The 21109-nt window shown below is 39.4% G+C and overlaps 1 protein-coding gene across 3 annotated transcripts in view; it reads right to left on the reverse strand.

Moving 5' to 3' along the window:
- Positions 1-11295: 11295 nt before the first annotated feature.
- Positions 11296-21109, reverse strand: part of ARFIP1 (ADP ribosylation factor interacting protein 1) — a 135317-nt gene continuing 125503 nt past the window's right edge. For all 3 annotated transcript variants that reach the window (XM_047855866.1, XM_047855868.1, XM_047855870.1), the window contains one exon: positions 11296-13204. In XM_047855866.1, coding sequence (XP_047711822.1) covers positions 13049-13204 — 156 coding nt within the window. In that variant the 3' untranslated portion in view covers positions 11296-13048. The remainder of the gene's footprint in view (positions 13205-21109) is intronic.

Genomic DNA, 21109 nt, shown 5'->3' on the forward strand with positions numbered 1-21109 from the left:
GCTTCCCTGGGGAAATAGTATGTGCAATCTTGTACAAGATGTATGGCATATAAAGGTGGGCAAAAGGACATGGTGGTGACTTAGCAATTTTGTAAAGCCCTTTTTATTTCCCTTGCAAATTGAGTTTGTACTTAGTTTAGGGACCAATTATGCACAATACTTTGGCGTTAAGCTTCTATTTCTAATAAGATGGTAAATACTTTGGGTATGATAGGAAATAATAAAACCAGCCCATAACAATTAGCATCTTAGTATTACTTAAGCCAGATACCTAGAAAGAATTCAAATGGACCCTTTTTTGAGAACGACAGTAAGCCTTTTGGTGGCAATACCATTCATTATTCACGTTTTGACAGGCCTTGGCAGCAAGGAAGATCCCCACCAAAACATGCAGCATCACAATTAGCTCATATTTGCATCTCTTTGTGGGCCTGACCAGGCCAAACCTGAACAGGGCTGTGTTGGGGTTAAACCTGGACTTCTCTGTTCATCTTCACTCCTAACTCCTGGCCCCCTCCTGAAGAAGGAGACTCTTATATTTAATCTAACTCAGAGAGGTGATATTAAACACCCAGCCATTTGTAGTTTACAATAAATGAAAGACATTCCCCTCACATTTCTAAGTTTCTTTTATCTGGTGTTTTTTGTGCACATGATCAACTTTTCTGTGTTAAACTGTATATTGAGCTATAAAATGGTGGTGATTTCTCAGGACGAGGCTACAGAAAAGAGCAAATAATTTTACTTTTAATTTTTCTCGAAATGTTGCTGATATCTGAAATTAAACCTAGGCTCTTTCCCCACTGCACCTCTTTGCTGAAGGCACGGGTACGTGAATTTCTGAATATTTGCATTTTGAGTTGTGTCGTGTTTCCTGTGGGGTGATTACTAGGCACTGGCTCTCCGGGTGTCCTTTTTACACAGGAGCAGAGGGGATGCGGGCAAGCACACAACTGAACACAGGACTTTAACTTACACTATGCAATGGAATCATCTTTATGTTGGAAATTGTGCCCCCACCCATCCCCAAAAAGGACACTTTCTCTTCCCAGGGAAATTAAATACCATCTCACTGTAGATTCTTATTCTCCCCAAGTTTGGGGTCACAAAGACACATCACATTTGTAATTTCAAGAGGAATATAAATAAAGGAAAGCAGAGAAAATGCTAGCTGTTCATACGTCTTCATTTCCCCTCTACCTTCCGGCCCCCTTATCAAAGATTTGAACATATTTTCTAGCTTTGCATTCTTTCCGTTATAAGCATGCCCTTTTCAGACTTGGTCTCAATAAGGAGACTAATTTCCGAAGGCGCCTATTTGCCTGCTGGGCACAATCAGGTTAAACCTTGTCTACTGGAGGGGAGGGCAGAGGAAGGAATTCTGCCCTGGCAGCGTCCTGCACAGGAGCTCATAAAAAAGGGGGCCCCTTGTGATCCTCAGGCTCATGGTACAGAGTCTACAGAAATCAAGTTGATGGCTCAGAGACCTTTGTCCTATGTGACAGGCTAGGTAGAGCCACCATAAAGAAATCAGAGGGGCTAATTCAGAAGGCTGAAGCAGGGATGGGGGATATAGGGGGCAACGGGGAACAATGAAGATTATGACTCACTCCCAAATTTTTATTGGCATCTAGATTAAAAAAATGTTTTTCTAATGTTTATTTTTGAAAGAGAGAGAGAGAAAAAGAGAGAGCACGAGCAGGGGAGGGGCAGAGAGAGGGAGACACAGAATCTGAAGCAGGCTCCAGTCTTTGAGCTGTCAGCACAGAGCTTGAACTCTGGGCTTGAACTCACGAAATGCGAGATCACGACCTGAGCTGAAGTTGGCGCTTAACCGACTGAGCCACCAGGGCCCCTGGCGTCCAGATTTTTAATAGTTGATAAAAATTAATCAATTTTTTAAGTAATCGCTACACCTAATGTGGGGCTCGAACTCACAACCCCAAGATCAATAGGTGCATGCTTCACCAACTGAGCCAGCCAGGTGCCATGGCATCCAGGTTTTTAACAAAAGTTACATATTCTGCTTTAGCCAAAGCTCTAACGAGATTACCACCAAAGACATCTTCTGCATGCATTTGTCTTCCATGTCAAAATAAGCTGATTTCTTCTTCATCAGGCTGCAATGATCAAAACTGCAATAAAGGACTTTACCAGGATTGTGTTCAAATTCTCATGACCATGAAACACTCATGCACCCCACTGCTTGGGTGCCTACTTATAACCCACACATTTGAGTGCTAGGTAAATGGTTATTAATTTATTAGTTCTTTTCTTTCTCAAAAATGGGAGCACTCAGGTTGGCCTCCAGATGTTCATATCTCCTTAAGGTCATATACTAAACTGCTAAGCTTCTGACCAACAATTTTCTCCCGAGAATTGAATAACCTAGAAGCTATAGACAAATTCTGCCTCTTTGTCCAAATTCACACTAGTCCTAGTTGGTAAAAAGGAATCGAGCATTCTGTTGAATGACCGGTAGGGGAAAGGAGTGTTAAGATTCAGAGCCTACAAGGAAATAATACTGTATTCATATTTAAGATGTGATTTATGTGAGGTTTAGTTTGACAACATGGATTTGGCCATTTCCACCGACCCGGCTGTGGTGGCAGGGTGGTAAAATATACTCTTCTGTACCCAACACACATAAACACATGCACAAGACATTCTAATTTGGAGCTGAAGGCTGGCCCCTTGAACACTCAACTGCAATAGCATGTTCGGCATACTGGTCCCTCTCCTTGTCCCACACCATTCAGTCCCAGGATTTGCATAGACTTTCTCCCCATTAAATCAAAAAGTTTGAGGGGCACCTGGGTGGCTCAGTCGGTTAAGTGTCCGGCTTTGGCTCAGGTCATGATCTCACCGTTCATGAGTTCAAGCCCCTCATCGGGCTCTGTGCTGACAGCTTGGAGCCTAGAGCCTGCTTCAGATTCTGTGTCTCCTTCTCTCTCTGCCCCTCCCCCTCTTGTGCTCTGTCTCTCTGTCAAAAATAAATAAACATAAAAATTTTTTTAAAAAATGTTTGAGAGCAGGGCTGTTTTATTAATCTTTATATCCCATGGCACATACTGTCAAAACTCTGACAATGGTTGGTCGCAGTGTCTGTCAACTACACTTGGGCCTCATCACCAGTAAATGACACGAGTGGGCCTCATCCTTCAAAGTGAGAGGCTCCACCAATGATAATCGCCATTACTGACAAAACTGAATGCTTTTTGTACACAAGGCACAGGGAGAGCCACACAAACATTCTGTCCTCAAGAGGCTTCCCTAATCCAGAAAGGAATCCACCAGATCAAGTTCTTTGAAGCAGGATGTAAGAGCTCACAGAGAGAACGGCCAGCTATGGTAACATTTTATGGGGAACCAAAGACATGGAGACACGCATGGGCCAGTCACGCGAAACCTCTCCAAAGACATGTTGACGATCCACAGAAAGCCATGTGGCTGGGGCCCGAATGAAAAACACTTCCAGCTCTGACATGGTTTGTGGAGAAGACTGATTGGGATTGAGTTCTGGCTTCTGAAATCAGATACAGAGGACTGGGAATCAAAGCATGAAGCTTGGATCCTCTCCTTCTCTCAGGAGAACCACTGAGCTGTGGATTCCGGATTTCACTCTTAGAGAAGAGACTAAGCATGCCCAGGTAAGCCAGCTGTCTGGCTCTGTCACTGCGTGGGTAAACTGCTTCCCTAGGCTGTGTGTACAGGATTTCAAAGAGGCTACTGTAAGGAAAAGAGATACTCAAACAATGAAAAGTCAGCACACTAGTAATTTAATTAATCATGAAGTTTTTCTTAATTAATTGGGTGATCTCAGCTCATTATGAGTGAACAGAAATCCACATAAAAATGAGCTAAAAGGACTAAACAGAAAGAGTTCTTCCTAGAATAAGTAAGTCAAGGTCAGTGTTAAGGTCACTGGCAAGGAAGTCTGGAGTGGCTTGAACTGAGGCTACTTGTGTCTTGGGGAAAAAAAGACTCGTTTTCATTGCTGTAGTCATGAGCACAAATAGTGACTCCAAAAGCTTGAAAAGCAAAGACAGCACAATGACTCTTATTATGTCACTGTAATTTTTTAAAAGGACAAAGAGGCAAGTTAAGACTAGAGTCTGCTATGAAGCTTTTATACTTTCTCTTCCATTGGCAGTTTAGGCAAGTTATCAATCTCTCTCTCTCTCTAAACATATATATGTGTGTATATGTGTATATGTATGTGGGTATATTTATGATATGTGTGTATCTATCTATCATCTATAGTTGGACTTGTAGCTATTCATTTGCAATTTCTTACCAATTTCTTTTAGTTTTTGGCTGGCTTAATTGAAGGAAAATGTTAACCAAACTTTACAAAGAAAATATAGGGAGGCTTTTAGATAAATACATTTTAGAGAATATAAAAATATATATTTTTAAAATCTATACGAAATCTAAATGATAAACTAAAGGTCTGGCCTTGTCTGATGGTCAACATCAGTGCAAGAAGAAATTGTTAGACCCACTTCAAGGACCATCTGGACCTCTGGAGGGTATTAGTGGAATCAGGTGAGGAAAAGTCAACATGGGTAAGCAGACTGGTCCTTCAGCAAATACTCATGACCGTTTAAACTTACACTTAAACTTACTTAAACTTTTTTTCGACTCACTTGATTGTACCAGTGATTATTATAATAACCATTGCCATGGTAAAACTCAGTTCTCAAAACATCATCTGGGCTTTTTGCTGCTCCTATTATTGAGGTAAACTAGTTAGAAAATTTCAATCCGCAACATTTTCTGCGTTTTGACCTAAGGGAGGGGAGGGGTGAGGGAACAGGAAACGGAGGATTTGAGAACAATGTAAACATCCATTATTTATTTGGGGAATTCTTTAAAGATTTAAGCTATTTTATTAATTTAAGAGGTGTGCATTAGGAAAAAGTTGGCCAGCTCATAAAATAGCTTTATAGATTGAAAATAACTTATTAGAAATTATCAATGTACAAGTATAATTTATTTTAAGCAGTCTAAGTTGTTACAATAAATGAACTATATAATCAGCTACGTTTTAAGAAATCCAGAGTAGCAGTATGGAATAGTAGTATATACTTATTTATGAGAAGGGGGGGCGGGGAAATTGAGACAGTAGAAAACATTGGTTTTAAGCTAAAATAAAAGTGTTTTGTTTGGGGGGTACCTGGGTGGCTCAAGTCGGTCAAGCCATCCAACTCTTGATCTCAGCCCAGGTCTTGATCTCAGGGTTGTGAGTTTAAGCCCCACACTGGGCTCCACATTGGGCATGAAGCCTACTTAAAAAAAGAAAAAAAAAAGTGTTTTATTTTGGGGCTTCACTTCTCTTAGTTTCAAATAGCTATTTAGAAAGCTGAGAAAAAGGAGAGAAAAGAACCTAGTTTAGTGAAATGCAGATTTTCCTACATGATTTCTTTTTCTAACTAGCCTCATATCCTAAACTAGTTATGCCTCTTCAGTTGCCCTTTTTCTTACTTACTTACTTACTTCAGTTGCCCTAATTCTTTTTTTTATTTTTATTTTTATTTTTTTTTCAACGTTTATTTATTTTTTGGGGGGACAGAGAGAGACAGAGCATGAACGGGGGAGGGGCAGAGAGAGAGGGAGACACAGAATCGGAAACAGGCTCCAGGCTCTGAGCCATCAGCCCAGAGCCTGACGCGGGGCTCGAACTCACAGACCGCGAGATCGTGACCTGGCTGAAGTCGGACGCTTAACCGACTGCGCCACCCAGGCGCCCCATGCCCTAATTCTTACTAATAGAAACTTGTTCGACTTTACACTTTCTTGCATTTCTGTGTTTCCACATACAAACCAGTTTCTTTCACATGCTAGGGAAGGGATTTGGTTATTTGCAGGAGTGAAGCCAGTGTTATCATAGGCTTTACCAAAATAAGCCCTTGATTGCCACCCTGGTGCAAGAGGGAAAACTTGGCAGAATCCTACCTGCATTTCTAGACAAAATATCCTAATAATTTTTTTTTTATTATGAAAAATTTGTAACGGGAAGAGTTAAAAGACTGGTACAACAAACCCCCCCACATCCATCTATTTCAATTGCTAACATACTGGCATATTTACTTTAAAGCGTCTTTCTCTTCTTCCTTTTCTCTTTCTCTCCAGCTTTCTTTCCACATACATAAGTACATATGAATGTATATATTGTTCCTGAGCCATTTAAAAGTAAATTGTAAGCATCAGGCCACTTCTCTTTAAATGCTTTAGGCATGGATCTCCTGTAAGGCTATTCACCTACAGATATAACATACCTAAAAAAACAGAAAGTCCCTACTAGCATCAAACATACATTCGAATTGTTCTTGTTCCCCAAACGTCTTCTGTAGTTATTTTCTGAACTGTGATCTAAAGTATTTTATTTAAAACTTTTTTTTAATGTTTATTTATTTTTGAGAGAGTGAGAGCAGGGGAGGTGCAGAGAGAGAGGGAGACACAGAATCCGAAGCAGGCTCCAGGCTTTCAGCTGTCAGCAGAGCCCAATGAGGGGCTCGAACTCACGAATCGCGAGATCATGACCTGAGCAGAAGTCGGATGCTTAATGGACTGAGCCACCCAGGTGCCCCATAAAGTCTTTTATTTTATAACAGTATTTCTAAAATATTTTTTCTTTTGTGGCTCACGTTTTGGAGAGACCAAGTTAATTATCTTGTAGAATGTTCCAGATTCTGGATTTGTCCAATTGATTCCTCATGGTGTAATTTACACTTGTATTTTAATCCCCTCTATTTTCTATACACTGGAAGTAAGGGCAAAGGCTTGAGTAGGCTTAGGTTAAACACTTTCAACAGGAATATCTCATGAGTGATGTTGCATAATTATATTGCCTTATATCTGGAGGCACATGATTATCAGGTTACTAGTGATGCTAACTTGATCACTTGAGTTGGATGGTAAGCACAAATCTTTTATTTTTTAAGAGATTTTATTTTTAAGTAACCTCTACACCCAATGTGGGGCTCGAATTTACAACCTCGAGATCAAGGGTCACGTGCTCTACTGACCTGAGGTAGCCAGGTGCCCCAACACAAATCTCGTATTAATGGTACTTTTTCCTTTGCAAATTGAGTAGTATGTAAGGTCATACTTTGGTGTTACGACATAATCTGTTTTCCTTCAATCTGATGGTTTTAGCATCAATTGGTGATTGCTGTGTGAATCAGTATTAAGTGGGGGCTGCAAAATGGTGATTTTTCTAATTCTGCCAATCTTTCTACATTTAAAAAAAAAGTTTATACTTGAGAGACAGCACACACGCATGTGCAAGTGGGGGAGGGGCAGAGAAAGAGGGAGACAGGATCCAAAGCAAAGCAGGCTCTGCACTGATAGAGAGCCTGATGCAGGCTCGAACTCATGAACTATGAGATCACGACCTGAGCCGAAAGTCAGATGCTTAACTGACTGAGCCACCCAGGTGCCCCTCTTTCTACATTTTTTAACAGGCCATTCTTCTGTAAACATCCTAGTATCTGATGTAACATCCTAACATTTTAGAGTAAGTTATACATATACTGCCTTTGTTAACTCCTACCAATGAAATGGCAGTGCAACCACCAAATGCTTTCCTGCATTGAATTCTGTATCAAAAAAACTGAACAAATTTTTATTACATGGCTCCTTAGAAAGAATTATGCATGGAGTTGGGAACACAGGGTAAATAAGAAAACATACACCGTGTCTTCCTTAAGAGCTTAGAGTCTAGCCATAATAAGTATATGCTCCTCAAAGGAAAGAACTGTAATTATCTGCCTAAAACTTTAGCTAGGTTTTCATAAAGAGCTTCCTAATATAGAATTAGAAATCATTTAGGGGGAAGACAAAAATAAAGTTACATTATATAAATAATTTGGGTATGTTGTTATTCTAAAAATTTCATCATTTCGAAAAATTTTTTTAAATATTTATTTTGAGAGAGAGAGTGTGTACATCCAGGGGAGAAGCAGAGGGAGAGACAGAATCCCAAGCAGGCTCCACGCTGTTAGCTTGGAGGGGGTGGGGGGACTCGATCTCATCAACTATGAGATTATGACCTGAGCTGAAACCAAGAGTTGGACGCTTAACCAACTGAGTCACCCACGTGCCCCTCATCCCTAAAGTATTTATATAAACACATACACCTTTGCTTTACAAAAGCAAAGCGATATGGAAGTCTAAGTCATGGAAAGTTACTTTTGTCTGAGATCAACAAAATGGTATCTTGTCCCTTTCATCATCCTTATGAATCAACAATTAATGATCAACCATGGTTGCAGAAAGCTCACATTCCTTTACAGAGGATATTCATGACAAACCCTAGATTTGGTCCAAACAAACAAACAAAAAAGTGTTTGGCTTTTTTTATGTTTAAGGTTTTTTTTAAGTTTATTTATTTTGACAGAGACAGAGACTGCGTGGTCAGGGGAGGTGCAGAGAGATTGGGCAAGACAGAATCCCAAGCAGCCTCCTCACTGTCAGCACAGAGCCCGAAGTGGGCCCGAGAGTCAGATGCTTAACTGACTAGCTGCCCAGGGGCCCCAGTGGTTTTGTTTTTTTATGGAAGTTTCATTTGTAAAAATGTCACTGAAATTCCTAGCTCTGATATTAATCTAATTAACTGCACAGAAATAGAGTCCCAGTTCTTGGACTGGGTCTAATTTCCCTTCCTTGTATCCATAGTCTTCTCTTCCCATATCAGAGTTACCACCAGAATACCAAATAGTTCTCACTTCATTTATATAAACTACTAAGAGTTAACTTTCATTTTGCAAAACAAAGCTGAACTGCAGTTTTCTGTACATTTAGGAAAACCACTTGGCAATTTATTATAAAGGCCCATTTCTGCCAGAAACCTGTTGAGCAGGAAACCTTCAATGGGAACATGGAGTATGAATTCATCTTTTTTCCTAAGTTTATTTATTTGGGGGGGGGGGGGGAGAACGCACGTGCACAGAAGTGGGGGAGGAGCAGAGAGAGAGGGAGAGTATCCCAAGCAGGTTCTGTGCTGTCAGTGCAGAGCCCATTGTGGGGCTCTATCCCATGAACTGTGAGATCATGACCTGAGCCAAAACCAAGAGTTGGCTGCATAACTGAGCCACCCAGGTGCCCCTTTGGAATAGAATTTAATAAAAGTCTTCAAAAAGAAGGAAGTTGTTTGTGTTGTCTACTTTCATGTCTTGCTATATTGTAACAATAGTAAAGAACCTGTGGCCCTTGGAAGAGCTTTGAGCCAATGCAAAATATAACTTGCCTTTTGATTAGAAAGTAGCTTATTCACAACTGGGTAGTCTGAGCCAATATAAAAATTTGCAGTCTTACAGGTGGAAGATGTTTTAAATGGCTAAATATGGTTAGAATTGAGTGGTGAAGGATCTTACATGGTCTCAAGTCTCCTAGGCAACTGGAAGTTTCAAGGAAAGAGCTATCTGGCAAAAGATATTTAGGAATATTATTACAAAATACAGGCATTCTTAATACTTCACAAAAATTAGTACAAATTATATACAAATGTTACACTGAACTATTAGATCATTTGCTTTTATTTTTCACATCTACAGTCATCTCCAGTGAAGGAATAAGGAGACTGGGCACATTTTGAGGTAGATACATTATTCTTCAAATTAACAATTCCATGATTGAAAGACACTTCCATGTAGCCTTTCCAATATGCTAATTTTACTTTATATAGCACTTATCAGGTTCACATGATTTCTTTTTCATAACAGTTTTAAGATCAGTAGATTGGAATATATTGTAGATATATGAAATACACCTAATATGAATCTATTTTAGGGTGAATGGATTATTTTTTGAACCAAAAAGACCTTTAATACACATTGTACTTGAGGAGAAGAAATGCCATTTTTGACACATTGATTTCATTATGTAGTTGAAATGGCAGGATTTAAAGGGAAATTCATATATTTAGTTGCAAATAACTTACCTGGCCTTACACTTGGAAATGGGGGTTGTCTAAGCCAGTTTAATGTATCTTTGGGCCTTCATATCTTCACCTATAAAAATAAAGACCTTAAACAGATCATCTCTAAGGAAGCATCTAGTTTCACACTCTGATGGGACAAGCTTGGCTAACATTATTAGTGCAGTGCACTTTGAATATGGAAAAGATGGTTCTTAAAGTCTAGCAGATTTCAGATAAATTGCTTCTACAAGCCCTGGTCCTTCCTGGGCCCTACAATTTGGAAGCTTTGGGGCTATTAAATTAAACAAGGAGGCCATTAGATTGAGGTGGCTTTAAAGACTTAGTAGCCTACATAAGCAACCCAAAACCTAAGCCTGAAACACCTCAAGGTTAAATCAAAATCTAAGGATAATGACAAATAGTCAACAAGTCCTTCCTAAATAAGGCAACGCTTCAGCTATAGCCAATCAAATCATTTCCTTGCTTTTTTTCCACTCTTCTAAAATGTCTTTTCCCTAGTTCCTGTTGGTGGAGGGATCCTAACCATTTCTAATTTGATCTTGCCTGATTTGAGTCCATTTTTATCCAAGTAAACTCTTAATTTTTTCTTTTTCGTACACTCCACGCCCAGTGTGGAGCTTGAACTCATACCCTGAGATCAAGAGTCTCATGCTCTACTGACCGAGCCAGCCAGGCGCTCCTGGTAAAATCTTCCTTGAAAGCCACCAGCACTACTTAAAAGTCTTAAAAGTGAATTTATACTTTGAGGGCTCATCTTCACTTCTAAGAATTGAACTCAAGGAAATAACTATGTAAGAGGACAAAAATGGATGCATGCAGGTTAAAGAATATTCAAACTAGACCTTATAATATAAATAACTGGGAACTAAAGAGTCTCTAACTTCAGGGGAGTTAGGTGGTCCCATGCAGTACTTACGGACTTGGGAAGTTATTTTATCTTCAATTTTTTAAAGTTATCTTCTATTTTTTTCTACAATGAATATAAATTACTTTCCTGACCAAGTTAATATACCACTGGCTAATATGTTAACTCTTTCTTTTGCACATTTACTCACTGCTCAGAATCACTGACATTTTTAGTTTAGTCTAAAAAATCATCAGTCCCTGAAACTGCTTAATTCCGGAGCTACTAAAATTGTTTCCAAAATGTGGTAAGACTGGACATGTTCTGCCCCCCAGAGGGGCTCCAACTGAGGAAAAAGAATAACTTACTGAGAAAAAAGCAATTATAAGTGACAGATCAACCAATTATTTGTTGTTTTTTCTTAAAGCCAGGAAAAGACAAAACATATGTCCTCAGAATTTCCAAAGAGTTGCTTCTTAAATCATGAAGAGACAGAGAAACAAGGTACTGCAGCAAACACTTTTAATAGAATACAAAATTCACACCAGAGGCACATTCTGGGGAATGTAAAGGAACTATCACAAGTATTAATTCTGCTGGAAGAATAAAATAAGGCTCTCTCAGAGTACAAATATACAGGAAGGAATGATTTAAAATAGGCTTATGATTTACAATCACATTACATTGTACATATTAAGCACTGAAACAGGCATATTAATTAAAAAGCCAGCTAAAAGGCATTTGAACATATATAACAAATCTTACAGTCCACAAAGTTCATGTATAACAGTAATTTTAAGTACTTCATTTCAACACAAAAGAAATGAAGATATATTAATTTATGTTTATGACAAAAATCAAGGGAACTTATATTTAAAAGGCTTACATTACTGATAGAACCACACGGCAGACAGGTCAACCACATGACATGAAACCAACCAACAGTGCTGAGCAACTAAAACAGTACTGGCCTTTCCAATCCCCTTTCTTGTTACCACCGCACTGTCCCGTATTACCTTTTCATTGCTCAAATGAAAAATATTTCTCCATCTTCTCATTCCACGAAAGGAATGAAGAAACACCAAACAGCAAATTCAAAAGTTGATTTTACCATAAACCTTAAACACGGTTTAACGAATACAAAGAAACCCAACACTGATACACGGTGTTCCTTTCCAAGGAAGGAACAGACACGTCAAACATTATCTGAAAGGGGTTTCTTTATGGATTATGTACATTGGTTGAATGAGAATTATTGTATCTGAGAAGGCACATATCTGTGATTTAAGGCTTAACCGGTATTGTTACATATGGAAGTCCATGAAAGCTGTCTAGGAATTCACTTCTGTCAAAATGGAATTTACCCCAAAACTAGCATTCTAAGCACAGATTTCTACTCTAGAAACCATCAAGAGTTTCTATTCCAAGTCCACCTGCCAAAAAAAAAAAAAAAAAAAAAATCTCTTAAGCAGGTTTCATTGTGAATCAAAAGAAGTTGCTAACATAACTGCCCAATGACTTTGGGTGATGCAAACTCTTAAGCTCTAAAGCCTCACAGAAATGACAGTGTGATTCCTGCGTCTTAAAAAAAAAAACCAAACAACAACAAAAAAAAAAAAAACAAAAAAAAACCCCTCTAAACAAAAATACAATAGTACAGATTCATTTTTAAAAAGGTATTTGCCACAACTCCACAAGCCAATCAGTCATTCATCAGAGCTGCTGCCTCTGTGTGGATGCTGCAGGAACACCATATAATTTTACTCTGCAAAATAGTTTCTTTTTTCTTTAAGACAATACATGAAAATGAATCTCTCAAAGATGTTGAATATATTCATATATAAAATATCTGATGTTGATACAAATCATGTAAACCTCCCTTTGGAAAAGTTACAACTGGCCCTCATTGCCAGGACCAAAAACCTTGAATTTTTATCTTGTCAGTGCAAATCTATATTAGATGTTTTCAAACTACAGAAATAGCCATCAACCCTCACAATACAAAAGGATTTCTCAAAAAGGAAAATTACTGTGTTCAGATTATAGAAATTATGTTTACATTAAAATCACCCACCTTCCCATCAAATTTAACAGTTCAGTTGTTAAAGTATGAAAAAGGGAAAAATTAAAGCTGTTTGTGCAAGAATCACTACAATGGTTGTGGTCACCCCTTCCCTAATCTTAACCTAACTCTGCTTAATTCTTATTAGGTTTGTTTAGAAATATAACAACGTGACTTTTTTTTTCCAGGTATGCTTTTACTGTTCTTCAAGCCAAGATGGGGCATCCACTCCAGGGGTTTTCAATTTGATATGGAACTGTTTAAGCGTCTGCTCAAGCTGCTTCTGATTCCCAGCAAAGTAAGCGGCAATGGCATTGTGGAAAAGGACCAGCTGATTGTGCAATACCTTAACCTGTGAACAGGGCAGAGTTACAAGACCAAGCATTAACACCAATGGCAATGAAATTTAAGGTGACTTATTACATGTCCTAACTAAATAGTGTATCTCTCATCAGGAAAAGCTGCTTTAATAGCGACAAAGTATTTCACACACACACCAACTGTATGCTGCTTTGCAGGGTCACTAAGGCTTTGATGACTTCTTAATTTCTCTAAAGGGAATAGGTCATTTTAAGAAGCTGAACCATACTCAGACATTATTGAGGGCATTAATTAAAAATATTATTAAATATTATTAAATCCCCCCTCAAAATAAGTATATTCAAAATTAACTACTGAAGAGGGAAAATTACACAGTTACTCTACAGTATATGTTATATACCAAGTACGGACATCATTAAGGCTAAATCTTCTATAAAACTGAGTAGGTCAGATACTTTGAAATACTGCAGTTCCCTGCAAAGAATCAAGCCAAGTGGCAGCAAGTGTTGCCCAAAAGCCAATTTACTTGAAGTTCGTATGACTCTCCAATGTTTTCAAATACTTAGCGTTTCTAACGATAACAAGAGTATGTTTTAACCAAGTAATGCTACTTGTGTAAATCTTTATTAAAGAAATCAGTAAAGGATTGCAAAGATTTATGAATAAAGGTGTTTCTTTAGCTCTCATTTATAACTGTAAGTGCTCGACAATAAAGTATAAAATACACTCTGACTTACCCAGCTAATGCAATATTTATTAAGATTGAACTTTAATAGTTTTTTTTTTAATTTTTTTAACGTTTATTTATTTTTGACACAGAGAGAGACAGAGCATGAACGGGGGAGGGGCAGAGAGAGAGGGAGACACAGAATCGGAAGCAGGCTCCAGGCTCTGAGCCATCAGCCCAGAGCTCGACGCGGGGCTCGAACTCGCGAACCGCGAGATCGTGACCTGAGCCGTAGTCGGACGCTCAACCGACTGAGCCACCCAGGCGCCCCAGAACTTTAATAGTTTTAATGATGTAAAAACATCTGATATAAATGCTAAGAAGAAATAGGATATGGCATTTTATATGTGGTATGACATTTACATTCACTTTATTATACACAGACGCATGGTCTCTCTAGCTATTTCTTCATCCATTTACCTTTAATAAAGGACACAATGCAAACATTTACATTGGATATTTTTGATTTGTAAAGCCTTGATTTAAAAATTAAAATATTATAAAAACAACACACTCAAGATTATAAAGTAAAACCTTCTGATCCATACTTTTGGCACTTATCCCCTCCCCTGCCACCCAAAAATCACTATTAACATTTTATTGTGTTTCCTTTGAGAATTTTTCTAGGCATATACATAATATTTAAAAACACAGAGACTGCACCATGCACACTTTCAGTACTGCTGTTTACTCAAAATATCTTAGTTTTTTTATTCTAGTCATATATTTATTCACCTAATATTAAAAAAAATTTTTTTAATGTTTATTTATTTTTCAGAGAGAAGGAGAGACAGAGCCCAAGTGGGGGAGGGGCAGAGAGAGAGGGAGACACAGAATCCAAGGCAGGCTGTAGGTTCCAAGCTGTCAGCACAGAGCCCGAGGCAGACTTGAACTCACCAGCCGTGGGATCATGACCTGAGCCGAAGTCTGATGCTTAATGGACTAAGCCACCCAGATGCGTCTCAACTATTATTACTTAACTACCTTCTATGTACCACACACTGTTTTAGGTGTTAGGGAAATAGGAAAAAATCCCCTCCCTTATGAGCTTATAACCTTAGGGGGTGGGGAAAGAGAGGAGGGAAGTAAGAAACAAAAATAAGGATTGACATCCCAGGAAATTAGTATCTCAAGCCTTGAGAAGAGGTTGGGCTAACTCTCAGACCCGGAGGGCATCTGGCATTGCCGATTTATCTAAAAGTTATTTAAAACAAAAGAAATTTCTTCTTTCCTTCTGATAAAGATTAGAAAAATTTCTAGCAAGGATATAGTTTAAGAGAACCAGATAGCATGAACCAATGAAAACTAAAAAATGTCTGTACAAACTAAAAGAGGTACATCTTGCATTTACCTGGTCAGACCTTTAAGGCCTGCACCCTTTGTAAATAAAAACCTTTGGTACCGGGTACAACAAGGACAACAATGAAACATTTAACACCATGTGTCAGGCACTGTACTAGGGATACAAGAATACAAGAATAGTAAGACACGGGCAGTAGAAAATGCCAGTATGATAAATGGGCAGTACAAGTACCCTGGGTTAACTTTTTTTTTTTTTTTTAAAAAGGGCACTCCTGGGAGAATAGGGTTTTTTCCAGAAAGGCTGGAGGAGAACCCTGGAACAGAACACTAATTCCTCTGCCCTCTGGTTTTGAGATATGAGGGCTATTTCAAAAGATGATGAGCCTCAACCTAAGAGCAACTACTAAGGAAACAGGATAATCATACGGAAAGCAGGTTTCTAAAAGGCAATTTAGTAAGTAAGCAAAGTATTTGATTATATTGGATTGTTACCATGATGGCCCCAAAGAATTACTCCTCTCCGCATCCACACCCTTGGAGAGCCTTCTGCAGTGAAAATGAGCCTGGCCATGTAATACTAGAAAATGAGGCCTGATAAGCAAGTGCTTGCCCTCCTGGACTGCCTCCACCTTGAGAGGAAGCGCAGTCTAGCCTTTCTCCATGAAGCTCACAAGGAGGACCTGTCATTTCTGCTATGCCCAGTGCCCCAGCAGGCCTACCAGCTGAAAGTGAAGCCAGAAGAACCCATCTACCCAGCCCACATAATTGTGGTAAATAATAAATCATCGCCGTTCTAGTCTACTAAGTTTTGGGTATTTTGTTATGCAATAAGAGATAAGTGGTACATCTATGAAAAAGGTTAAGAATGCAGCTTCCTCACAATGAATAAGGGGGAGAACAGGCTTAGAAAGAGGAAAGGCTAAGCTGGGTGATAAATAAAGGAACTGAAGAAAGGCCTGTACTTGGGGAGGTTAGGAGTTGGGAGATGAGAGAAATGGGAGACAAAGCAGCTAGGAAACAGATTCAAACAAGAGAGGCATACTGCTACTAACCAGTCCCAAGATCTAATTGCACTTTTGGAGTAAATGTAATATAGGTATCTTTGAAAACTTTTACTTCCAATTTTCTAGGAAGACCTAGCAATTGCATTAGGCATAGTTTGATACTGGTCACAGCTTCCCCAAATTTGTATTTGTTATTCATAAATTTTTTTTTAATGTTTATTTATTTATTTTTGAGACAGAGAGAGACAGAGCAGGGAGGGGCAGAGAGGGGGGAGACAGAGAATCTGAAACAGGCTCCAGGCTCTGAGCTGTCAGCACAAAGTCTGTCGCGGGTCTCAAACTCATGGAATGTGAGATCATGACCTGAGCTGAAGCTGGATGCTTAACTGACTGAGCCACCCAGGCGCCCCTATTTATTCTTTATTTGAGAGAGAGCAAGTGAGTGAGTGGGGGAGAGGGGCAGAGGGATGGAGAGAGAGAGAAAGAAAGAGAGAGAGAGAGAGAGAGAGAGAGAGAGAGAGAGAGAATCTTAAGCAGGCTCCATGCTCAGTGAGGAGCCTGATTTGGGGCTCCATCCAATGACCCTGGGATCATGACCTGAGCCAAAATCAGGGGTCAGACACTCAACCAACTGAACCACCCGGTTGCTCTTGTTACTCATTTAGATTATTAAGTACAACATCCCCATTATTGGTATTGTTCCTTTACAGGAATTACCCTAAAGAGCTTTGGAATCAGAAAGCATATATGGCGATCTTAGTTGTACTACTTTCCAGTTTTCTTTGTGATACCAGGTACAGGTCACTTCCAATTTCACTGCCCAAGGTCTTTATCCGTTTATCAGGGATGCCATTACCAAACTGAATTTGCAGGGCTATTGTAAAGGGTTAAGTGAAATGAGATACTACCTAGCACAGTGTCTGACACAGAATAAGTACTCATTCAATTTCAGTGGAATCTAAGTTTACCTAGTAGACAGTCAAATCCTCAAACGACATGGACTTTTCCTGGTAAAATTTCACTTATTTAGAACCCACTGATTTGGAACTTGCAAGAAGTAAGACTGTAATATTGTGATTTAACATTAAGAAACACATACTTGGTCTTAGTCCTCATTTCTGGCACAAAGCTCCTAAAACCCTTGTAATTTCCAAAGTGGTAAGAGTGAAGGGAGCAACTTTTGTTCTAATATTTAGTGTGTGTCCTGTTCCTGAAATAGCCCCAGAGCTATACAGGTGGGAGGAATGACTTTTGTTTGGAACAATCACTTTCTAATCATACCTGACTTTGTGTTAATGAGATTTCTGGAAAGCCCCTAGAAAACCAGAGGTAAGAGCTGGTTGTCAGGGGAACTAAATTGTGATTACAGGGTGGGAATTTCAGCTCCACTCCCTAACCTCTGGGGAGGAGATAGAGGTTACAGGTTGAATAATTCACCAATGGCCAATGATTTCATCAATGATTCCTATGTAATGAAGAGTCCTTAAAAATCTCTGAAGTATGAGGTTTGGAGAGGTTCTGGGTTGGTGAATATAGCCACATGTTAAGAAAGTGAGGCACCCCCAACTCTATGGGCACATAGGCTCTTGTGCTCAGGAACTTTACAGACCTTGACCCCTATGTACTTCTTTATCTGGCTCTTCATATGTATCCTTCAATATTTCCTTGTAATAAACTGGTTATCTAGTAAGTAAACTGTTTTCCTGAGTTCTGTGACCCAAATTGAGCACATGACCCAAATTGAGAGGTTGTGGAAACCTTCAACGTACGGTCAGAAGCACAGGTGGCAACCTGACTTGCAACTGGTGTCTGAGGGTGGAGGGGATGGGGGCAGTGTCAGAACCGAACCAAACTGGAGGATACCCAGCTGGTGTCCAGGATCGAGCATCAGTTGGGTGTAGGAGAAACCCCACACATCTGGTGTCAGGAGTGTTTGAAAAGTGCTATGAGTGTAAAAGAAGACAGAGTTTTCTCCTTTCCAAAGGAAGAAACGGATGTGAAGTTTATCCTAGCATGATGAAAAAAAAAAAAAAAAAAAGGTGTGTGCTAAGCAAATAAATTTTGTTAAAAAGGTGCAGGGGCACAGCTGGCTTATCAACGCTGATTGCCTTGACATGGCCTTCCATCCAAGGGCAGAAAACAGCCAGGGATGCTGCAGAAGGAATTCCTCTGCTTGACAGATCACTCAGAAGAACTATTTTTTTTTTAAATGTTTATTTATTCATTTTTGAGCGAGAGAACAAGCAGGAGAGGGACAGAGAGAGAGGGAGACACAGAATCTGAAATGGGCTCCAGACTCTGAGTTGTTGGCGCAGAGCCTGATGCGGGGCTTTAGCTCACAAAGTATGAGATCATGACCTGAGCCAAAGTCGGATATTTAACCGACTGAGCCACCCAGGTGCCCAAGAATTTTTTTTTTTTTAAGATTTTATTTTTAAGTAATCTCTACAAACATGGGGCTCCAACTTACAACCCCAAGATCAAGAGTTGCATGCTCTACTGACTGAGTGAGGAAGGCACCACAACTCAGAAGTTTAAAGGGTCAATTTACAACCCCACAATTCTGTGCTTCTAACATGAACATATTTTTCAAGCACCACAGAGGCACTTCTTCCAAATTATTCATCAGTAAGCACCATTTGAGTTAACAGTATTACATATAAAATTTGTTTAAAACATTCTTAATACAGACTTCTACTAAATTCATATTGACCTTTCTCCATGTCTAGACAGAAAAGTTTTACATTGCAATCGCTTTTAAAACAAGCTTTAAAATGATACACTGATTTGCATAAGTACTAAGAAAAAGTCAGATTATTCTAATTAAAGTTATAACCAGGGTTCACCTTACATGGGTAGAGTTTAATTTCAGGACCAAATCTCTTTCTTTTTTTTTTTTTTTTAAGTTTTATTTATTTAAGTAATCTCTACACTCAACATGAAGCTTGAACTTACAACCCCGAGATGAAGACTCACATGGCCTTCTGACTAAGCTAGCCAGGCGCCCCCCAAATCTCTTTCTTGTAAGACATTGGTCAATTAAAATTATAGCTAGCAAAAAATAAGCAAAATAAGGCACTGCAGCTTAGCTCTCATTTGATTCCTATTTACATAAAAATGTTTTTAAAAACTGAGCTCTTCTCAGTCACCTGTTCTTCTGGAGAACAGGTTATGAAGGAGTGGTCAAAAGAGGGCTCCAAGAGCAGTATGTTTTAACGGAGGGTGGAAGAGTCCCCACATGACCTTAGATAGGGAAGAACTTTTTTGTTTTTAATGTTTTTTTTTTAAATTTATTTTGAGAAAGACACACACATACAGAGAGAGAGAGAGACAGAGAGACAGAGACAGAGACAGAGAGAGAGAGAGACGTTTACAGTGCAAGTGGGACAGGGGCAGAGAGAGAGAGGAAGAAAGAGAATCTCAAGTAGGCTCCATGCTTTTGGCAGAGCCCTATGTGGAACTCGAACTCACTAACTGCGAGATCAGATCATGACCTGAGCCAAGATCAAGAGTCTGATGCTTAACCTGAGCCACCCAGGCGCCCTGGAAGGAACTTTTCAAAACTAAAAACTCATAAAGAAAGGATTGAGAAATTAAATTCATTAAAATTCAGAGTTTCTATTCATCCAAAGACAGTGAAAAGACAAGTTACAAACTGAGAAAATATATCTGCATTACATGTACTGACAAAGATTATGTATCTAGAAAATGTAAAGAACTCGACAAACTAAAAGCAACCCAAACCAAAAGAACAAATAACGTGGATGGGTATTTCACAGAGGAGGAAACAGCGACAGCCAATTAAATCTGAAAATATATCCAGCCTCAGTAGAAAACAGGAAAGTTCAAATTAAAACTAACTTGATGAAAGAGGCCTTCAACTATCTCCATTTTGACCTCAAAATCTCTAATTGACGAAGTTCTTTCCAGCTTATCTCTTAAGTCAGGCACAATACCCTGCGGGCAAGGCATCCAGTGAGGAACAAGAACTATCGCCTCAAGCAACAAGGACTGCCGAGAGCCCGCAAGACCCCACGAGCCTCATCCCGAGACAGTGATTGACTTGACCTTTACTGCCTACCTGTACAAACCCATCGCCCTTTGTCCCACATTTTCCTTACAGAAACGGAGAAGTATTTCTAGCACTTTGGAGGACGGTCTTTGAGACATTGTCTTCCCAGTACTGGCCTCACTGAAATAAATTCTTTTTCTGTTTCACCACCGCTGGTCTCTCTTGCCTTTGGGTTCTGTCAGCAGTGAGTGGCCAAACCTGGTCTGTTTGGGACCCTCGGAACCAGGCTCTCTGGCACCCTTGCGCCCAGCGACACTGGGATGCCATTTTATAGCCTCTACATTAAGAAAACTTAAAACAGTTAAAACTCTTGCCCACTGTTGATTGTTGTATAAATTCGTACAACTACATTTGAAAACGACTTGGCATTAATCCGTAACATGAAGGATGCATATACCCCACCAAACAGTGTTTTAACTTGTAAGAATACACCCTAGAGAAATCTGCACCTGTGTTTTATGAGACAGGGACAATTATGCTCACAGCAGCACTGTTTTTAGCATTAAAGAACAAGGAAACACACTAAAGCTTGTATTTACAGGAGAATGGATAAACAAACTGCAGTCTCTTCACGCAGTGGGGATACTATATAGGAGTGAAAATAAATGCACTGCAGCCACGTGCATCCATGTGGATGAATCTTGGGAACATCAGACAGAGCAAAACAACGAGCTGCAGAAGAACACCCATAGGAGGATTCCATTTATACGGAGTTCAGAAATACACGTGTGACTGAATGACACATTCACAGGTGGCAAAACTGTAAAGAAAACCAACAGGAACAAAAAAATAGGGGTTCGGAATAGGGGTTCTGGAGGGAGGAGAAGAAGG

The sequence above is a fragment of the Prionailurus viverrinus genome, chromosome B1, assembly GCF_022837055.1.
Source record: "Prionailurus viverrinus isolate Anna chromosome B1, UM_Priviv_1.0, whole genome shotgun sequence".
Classification (NCBI taxonomy): domain Eukaryota; kingdom Metazoa; phylum Chordata; class Mammalia; order Carnivora; family Felidae; genus Prionailurus; species Prionailurus viverrinus.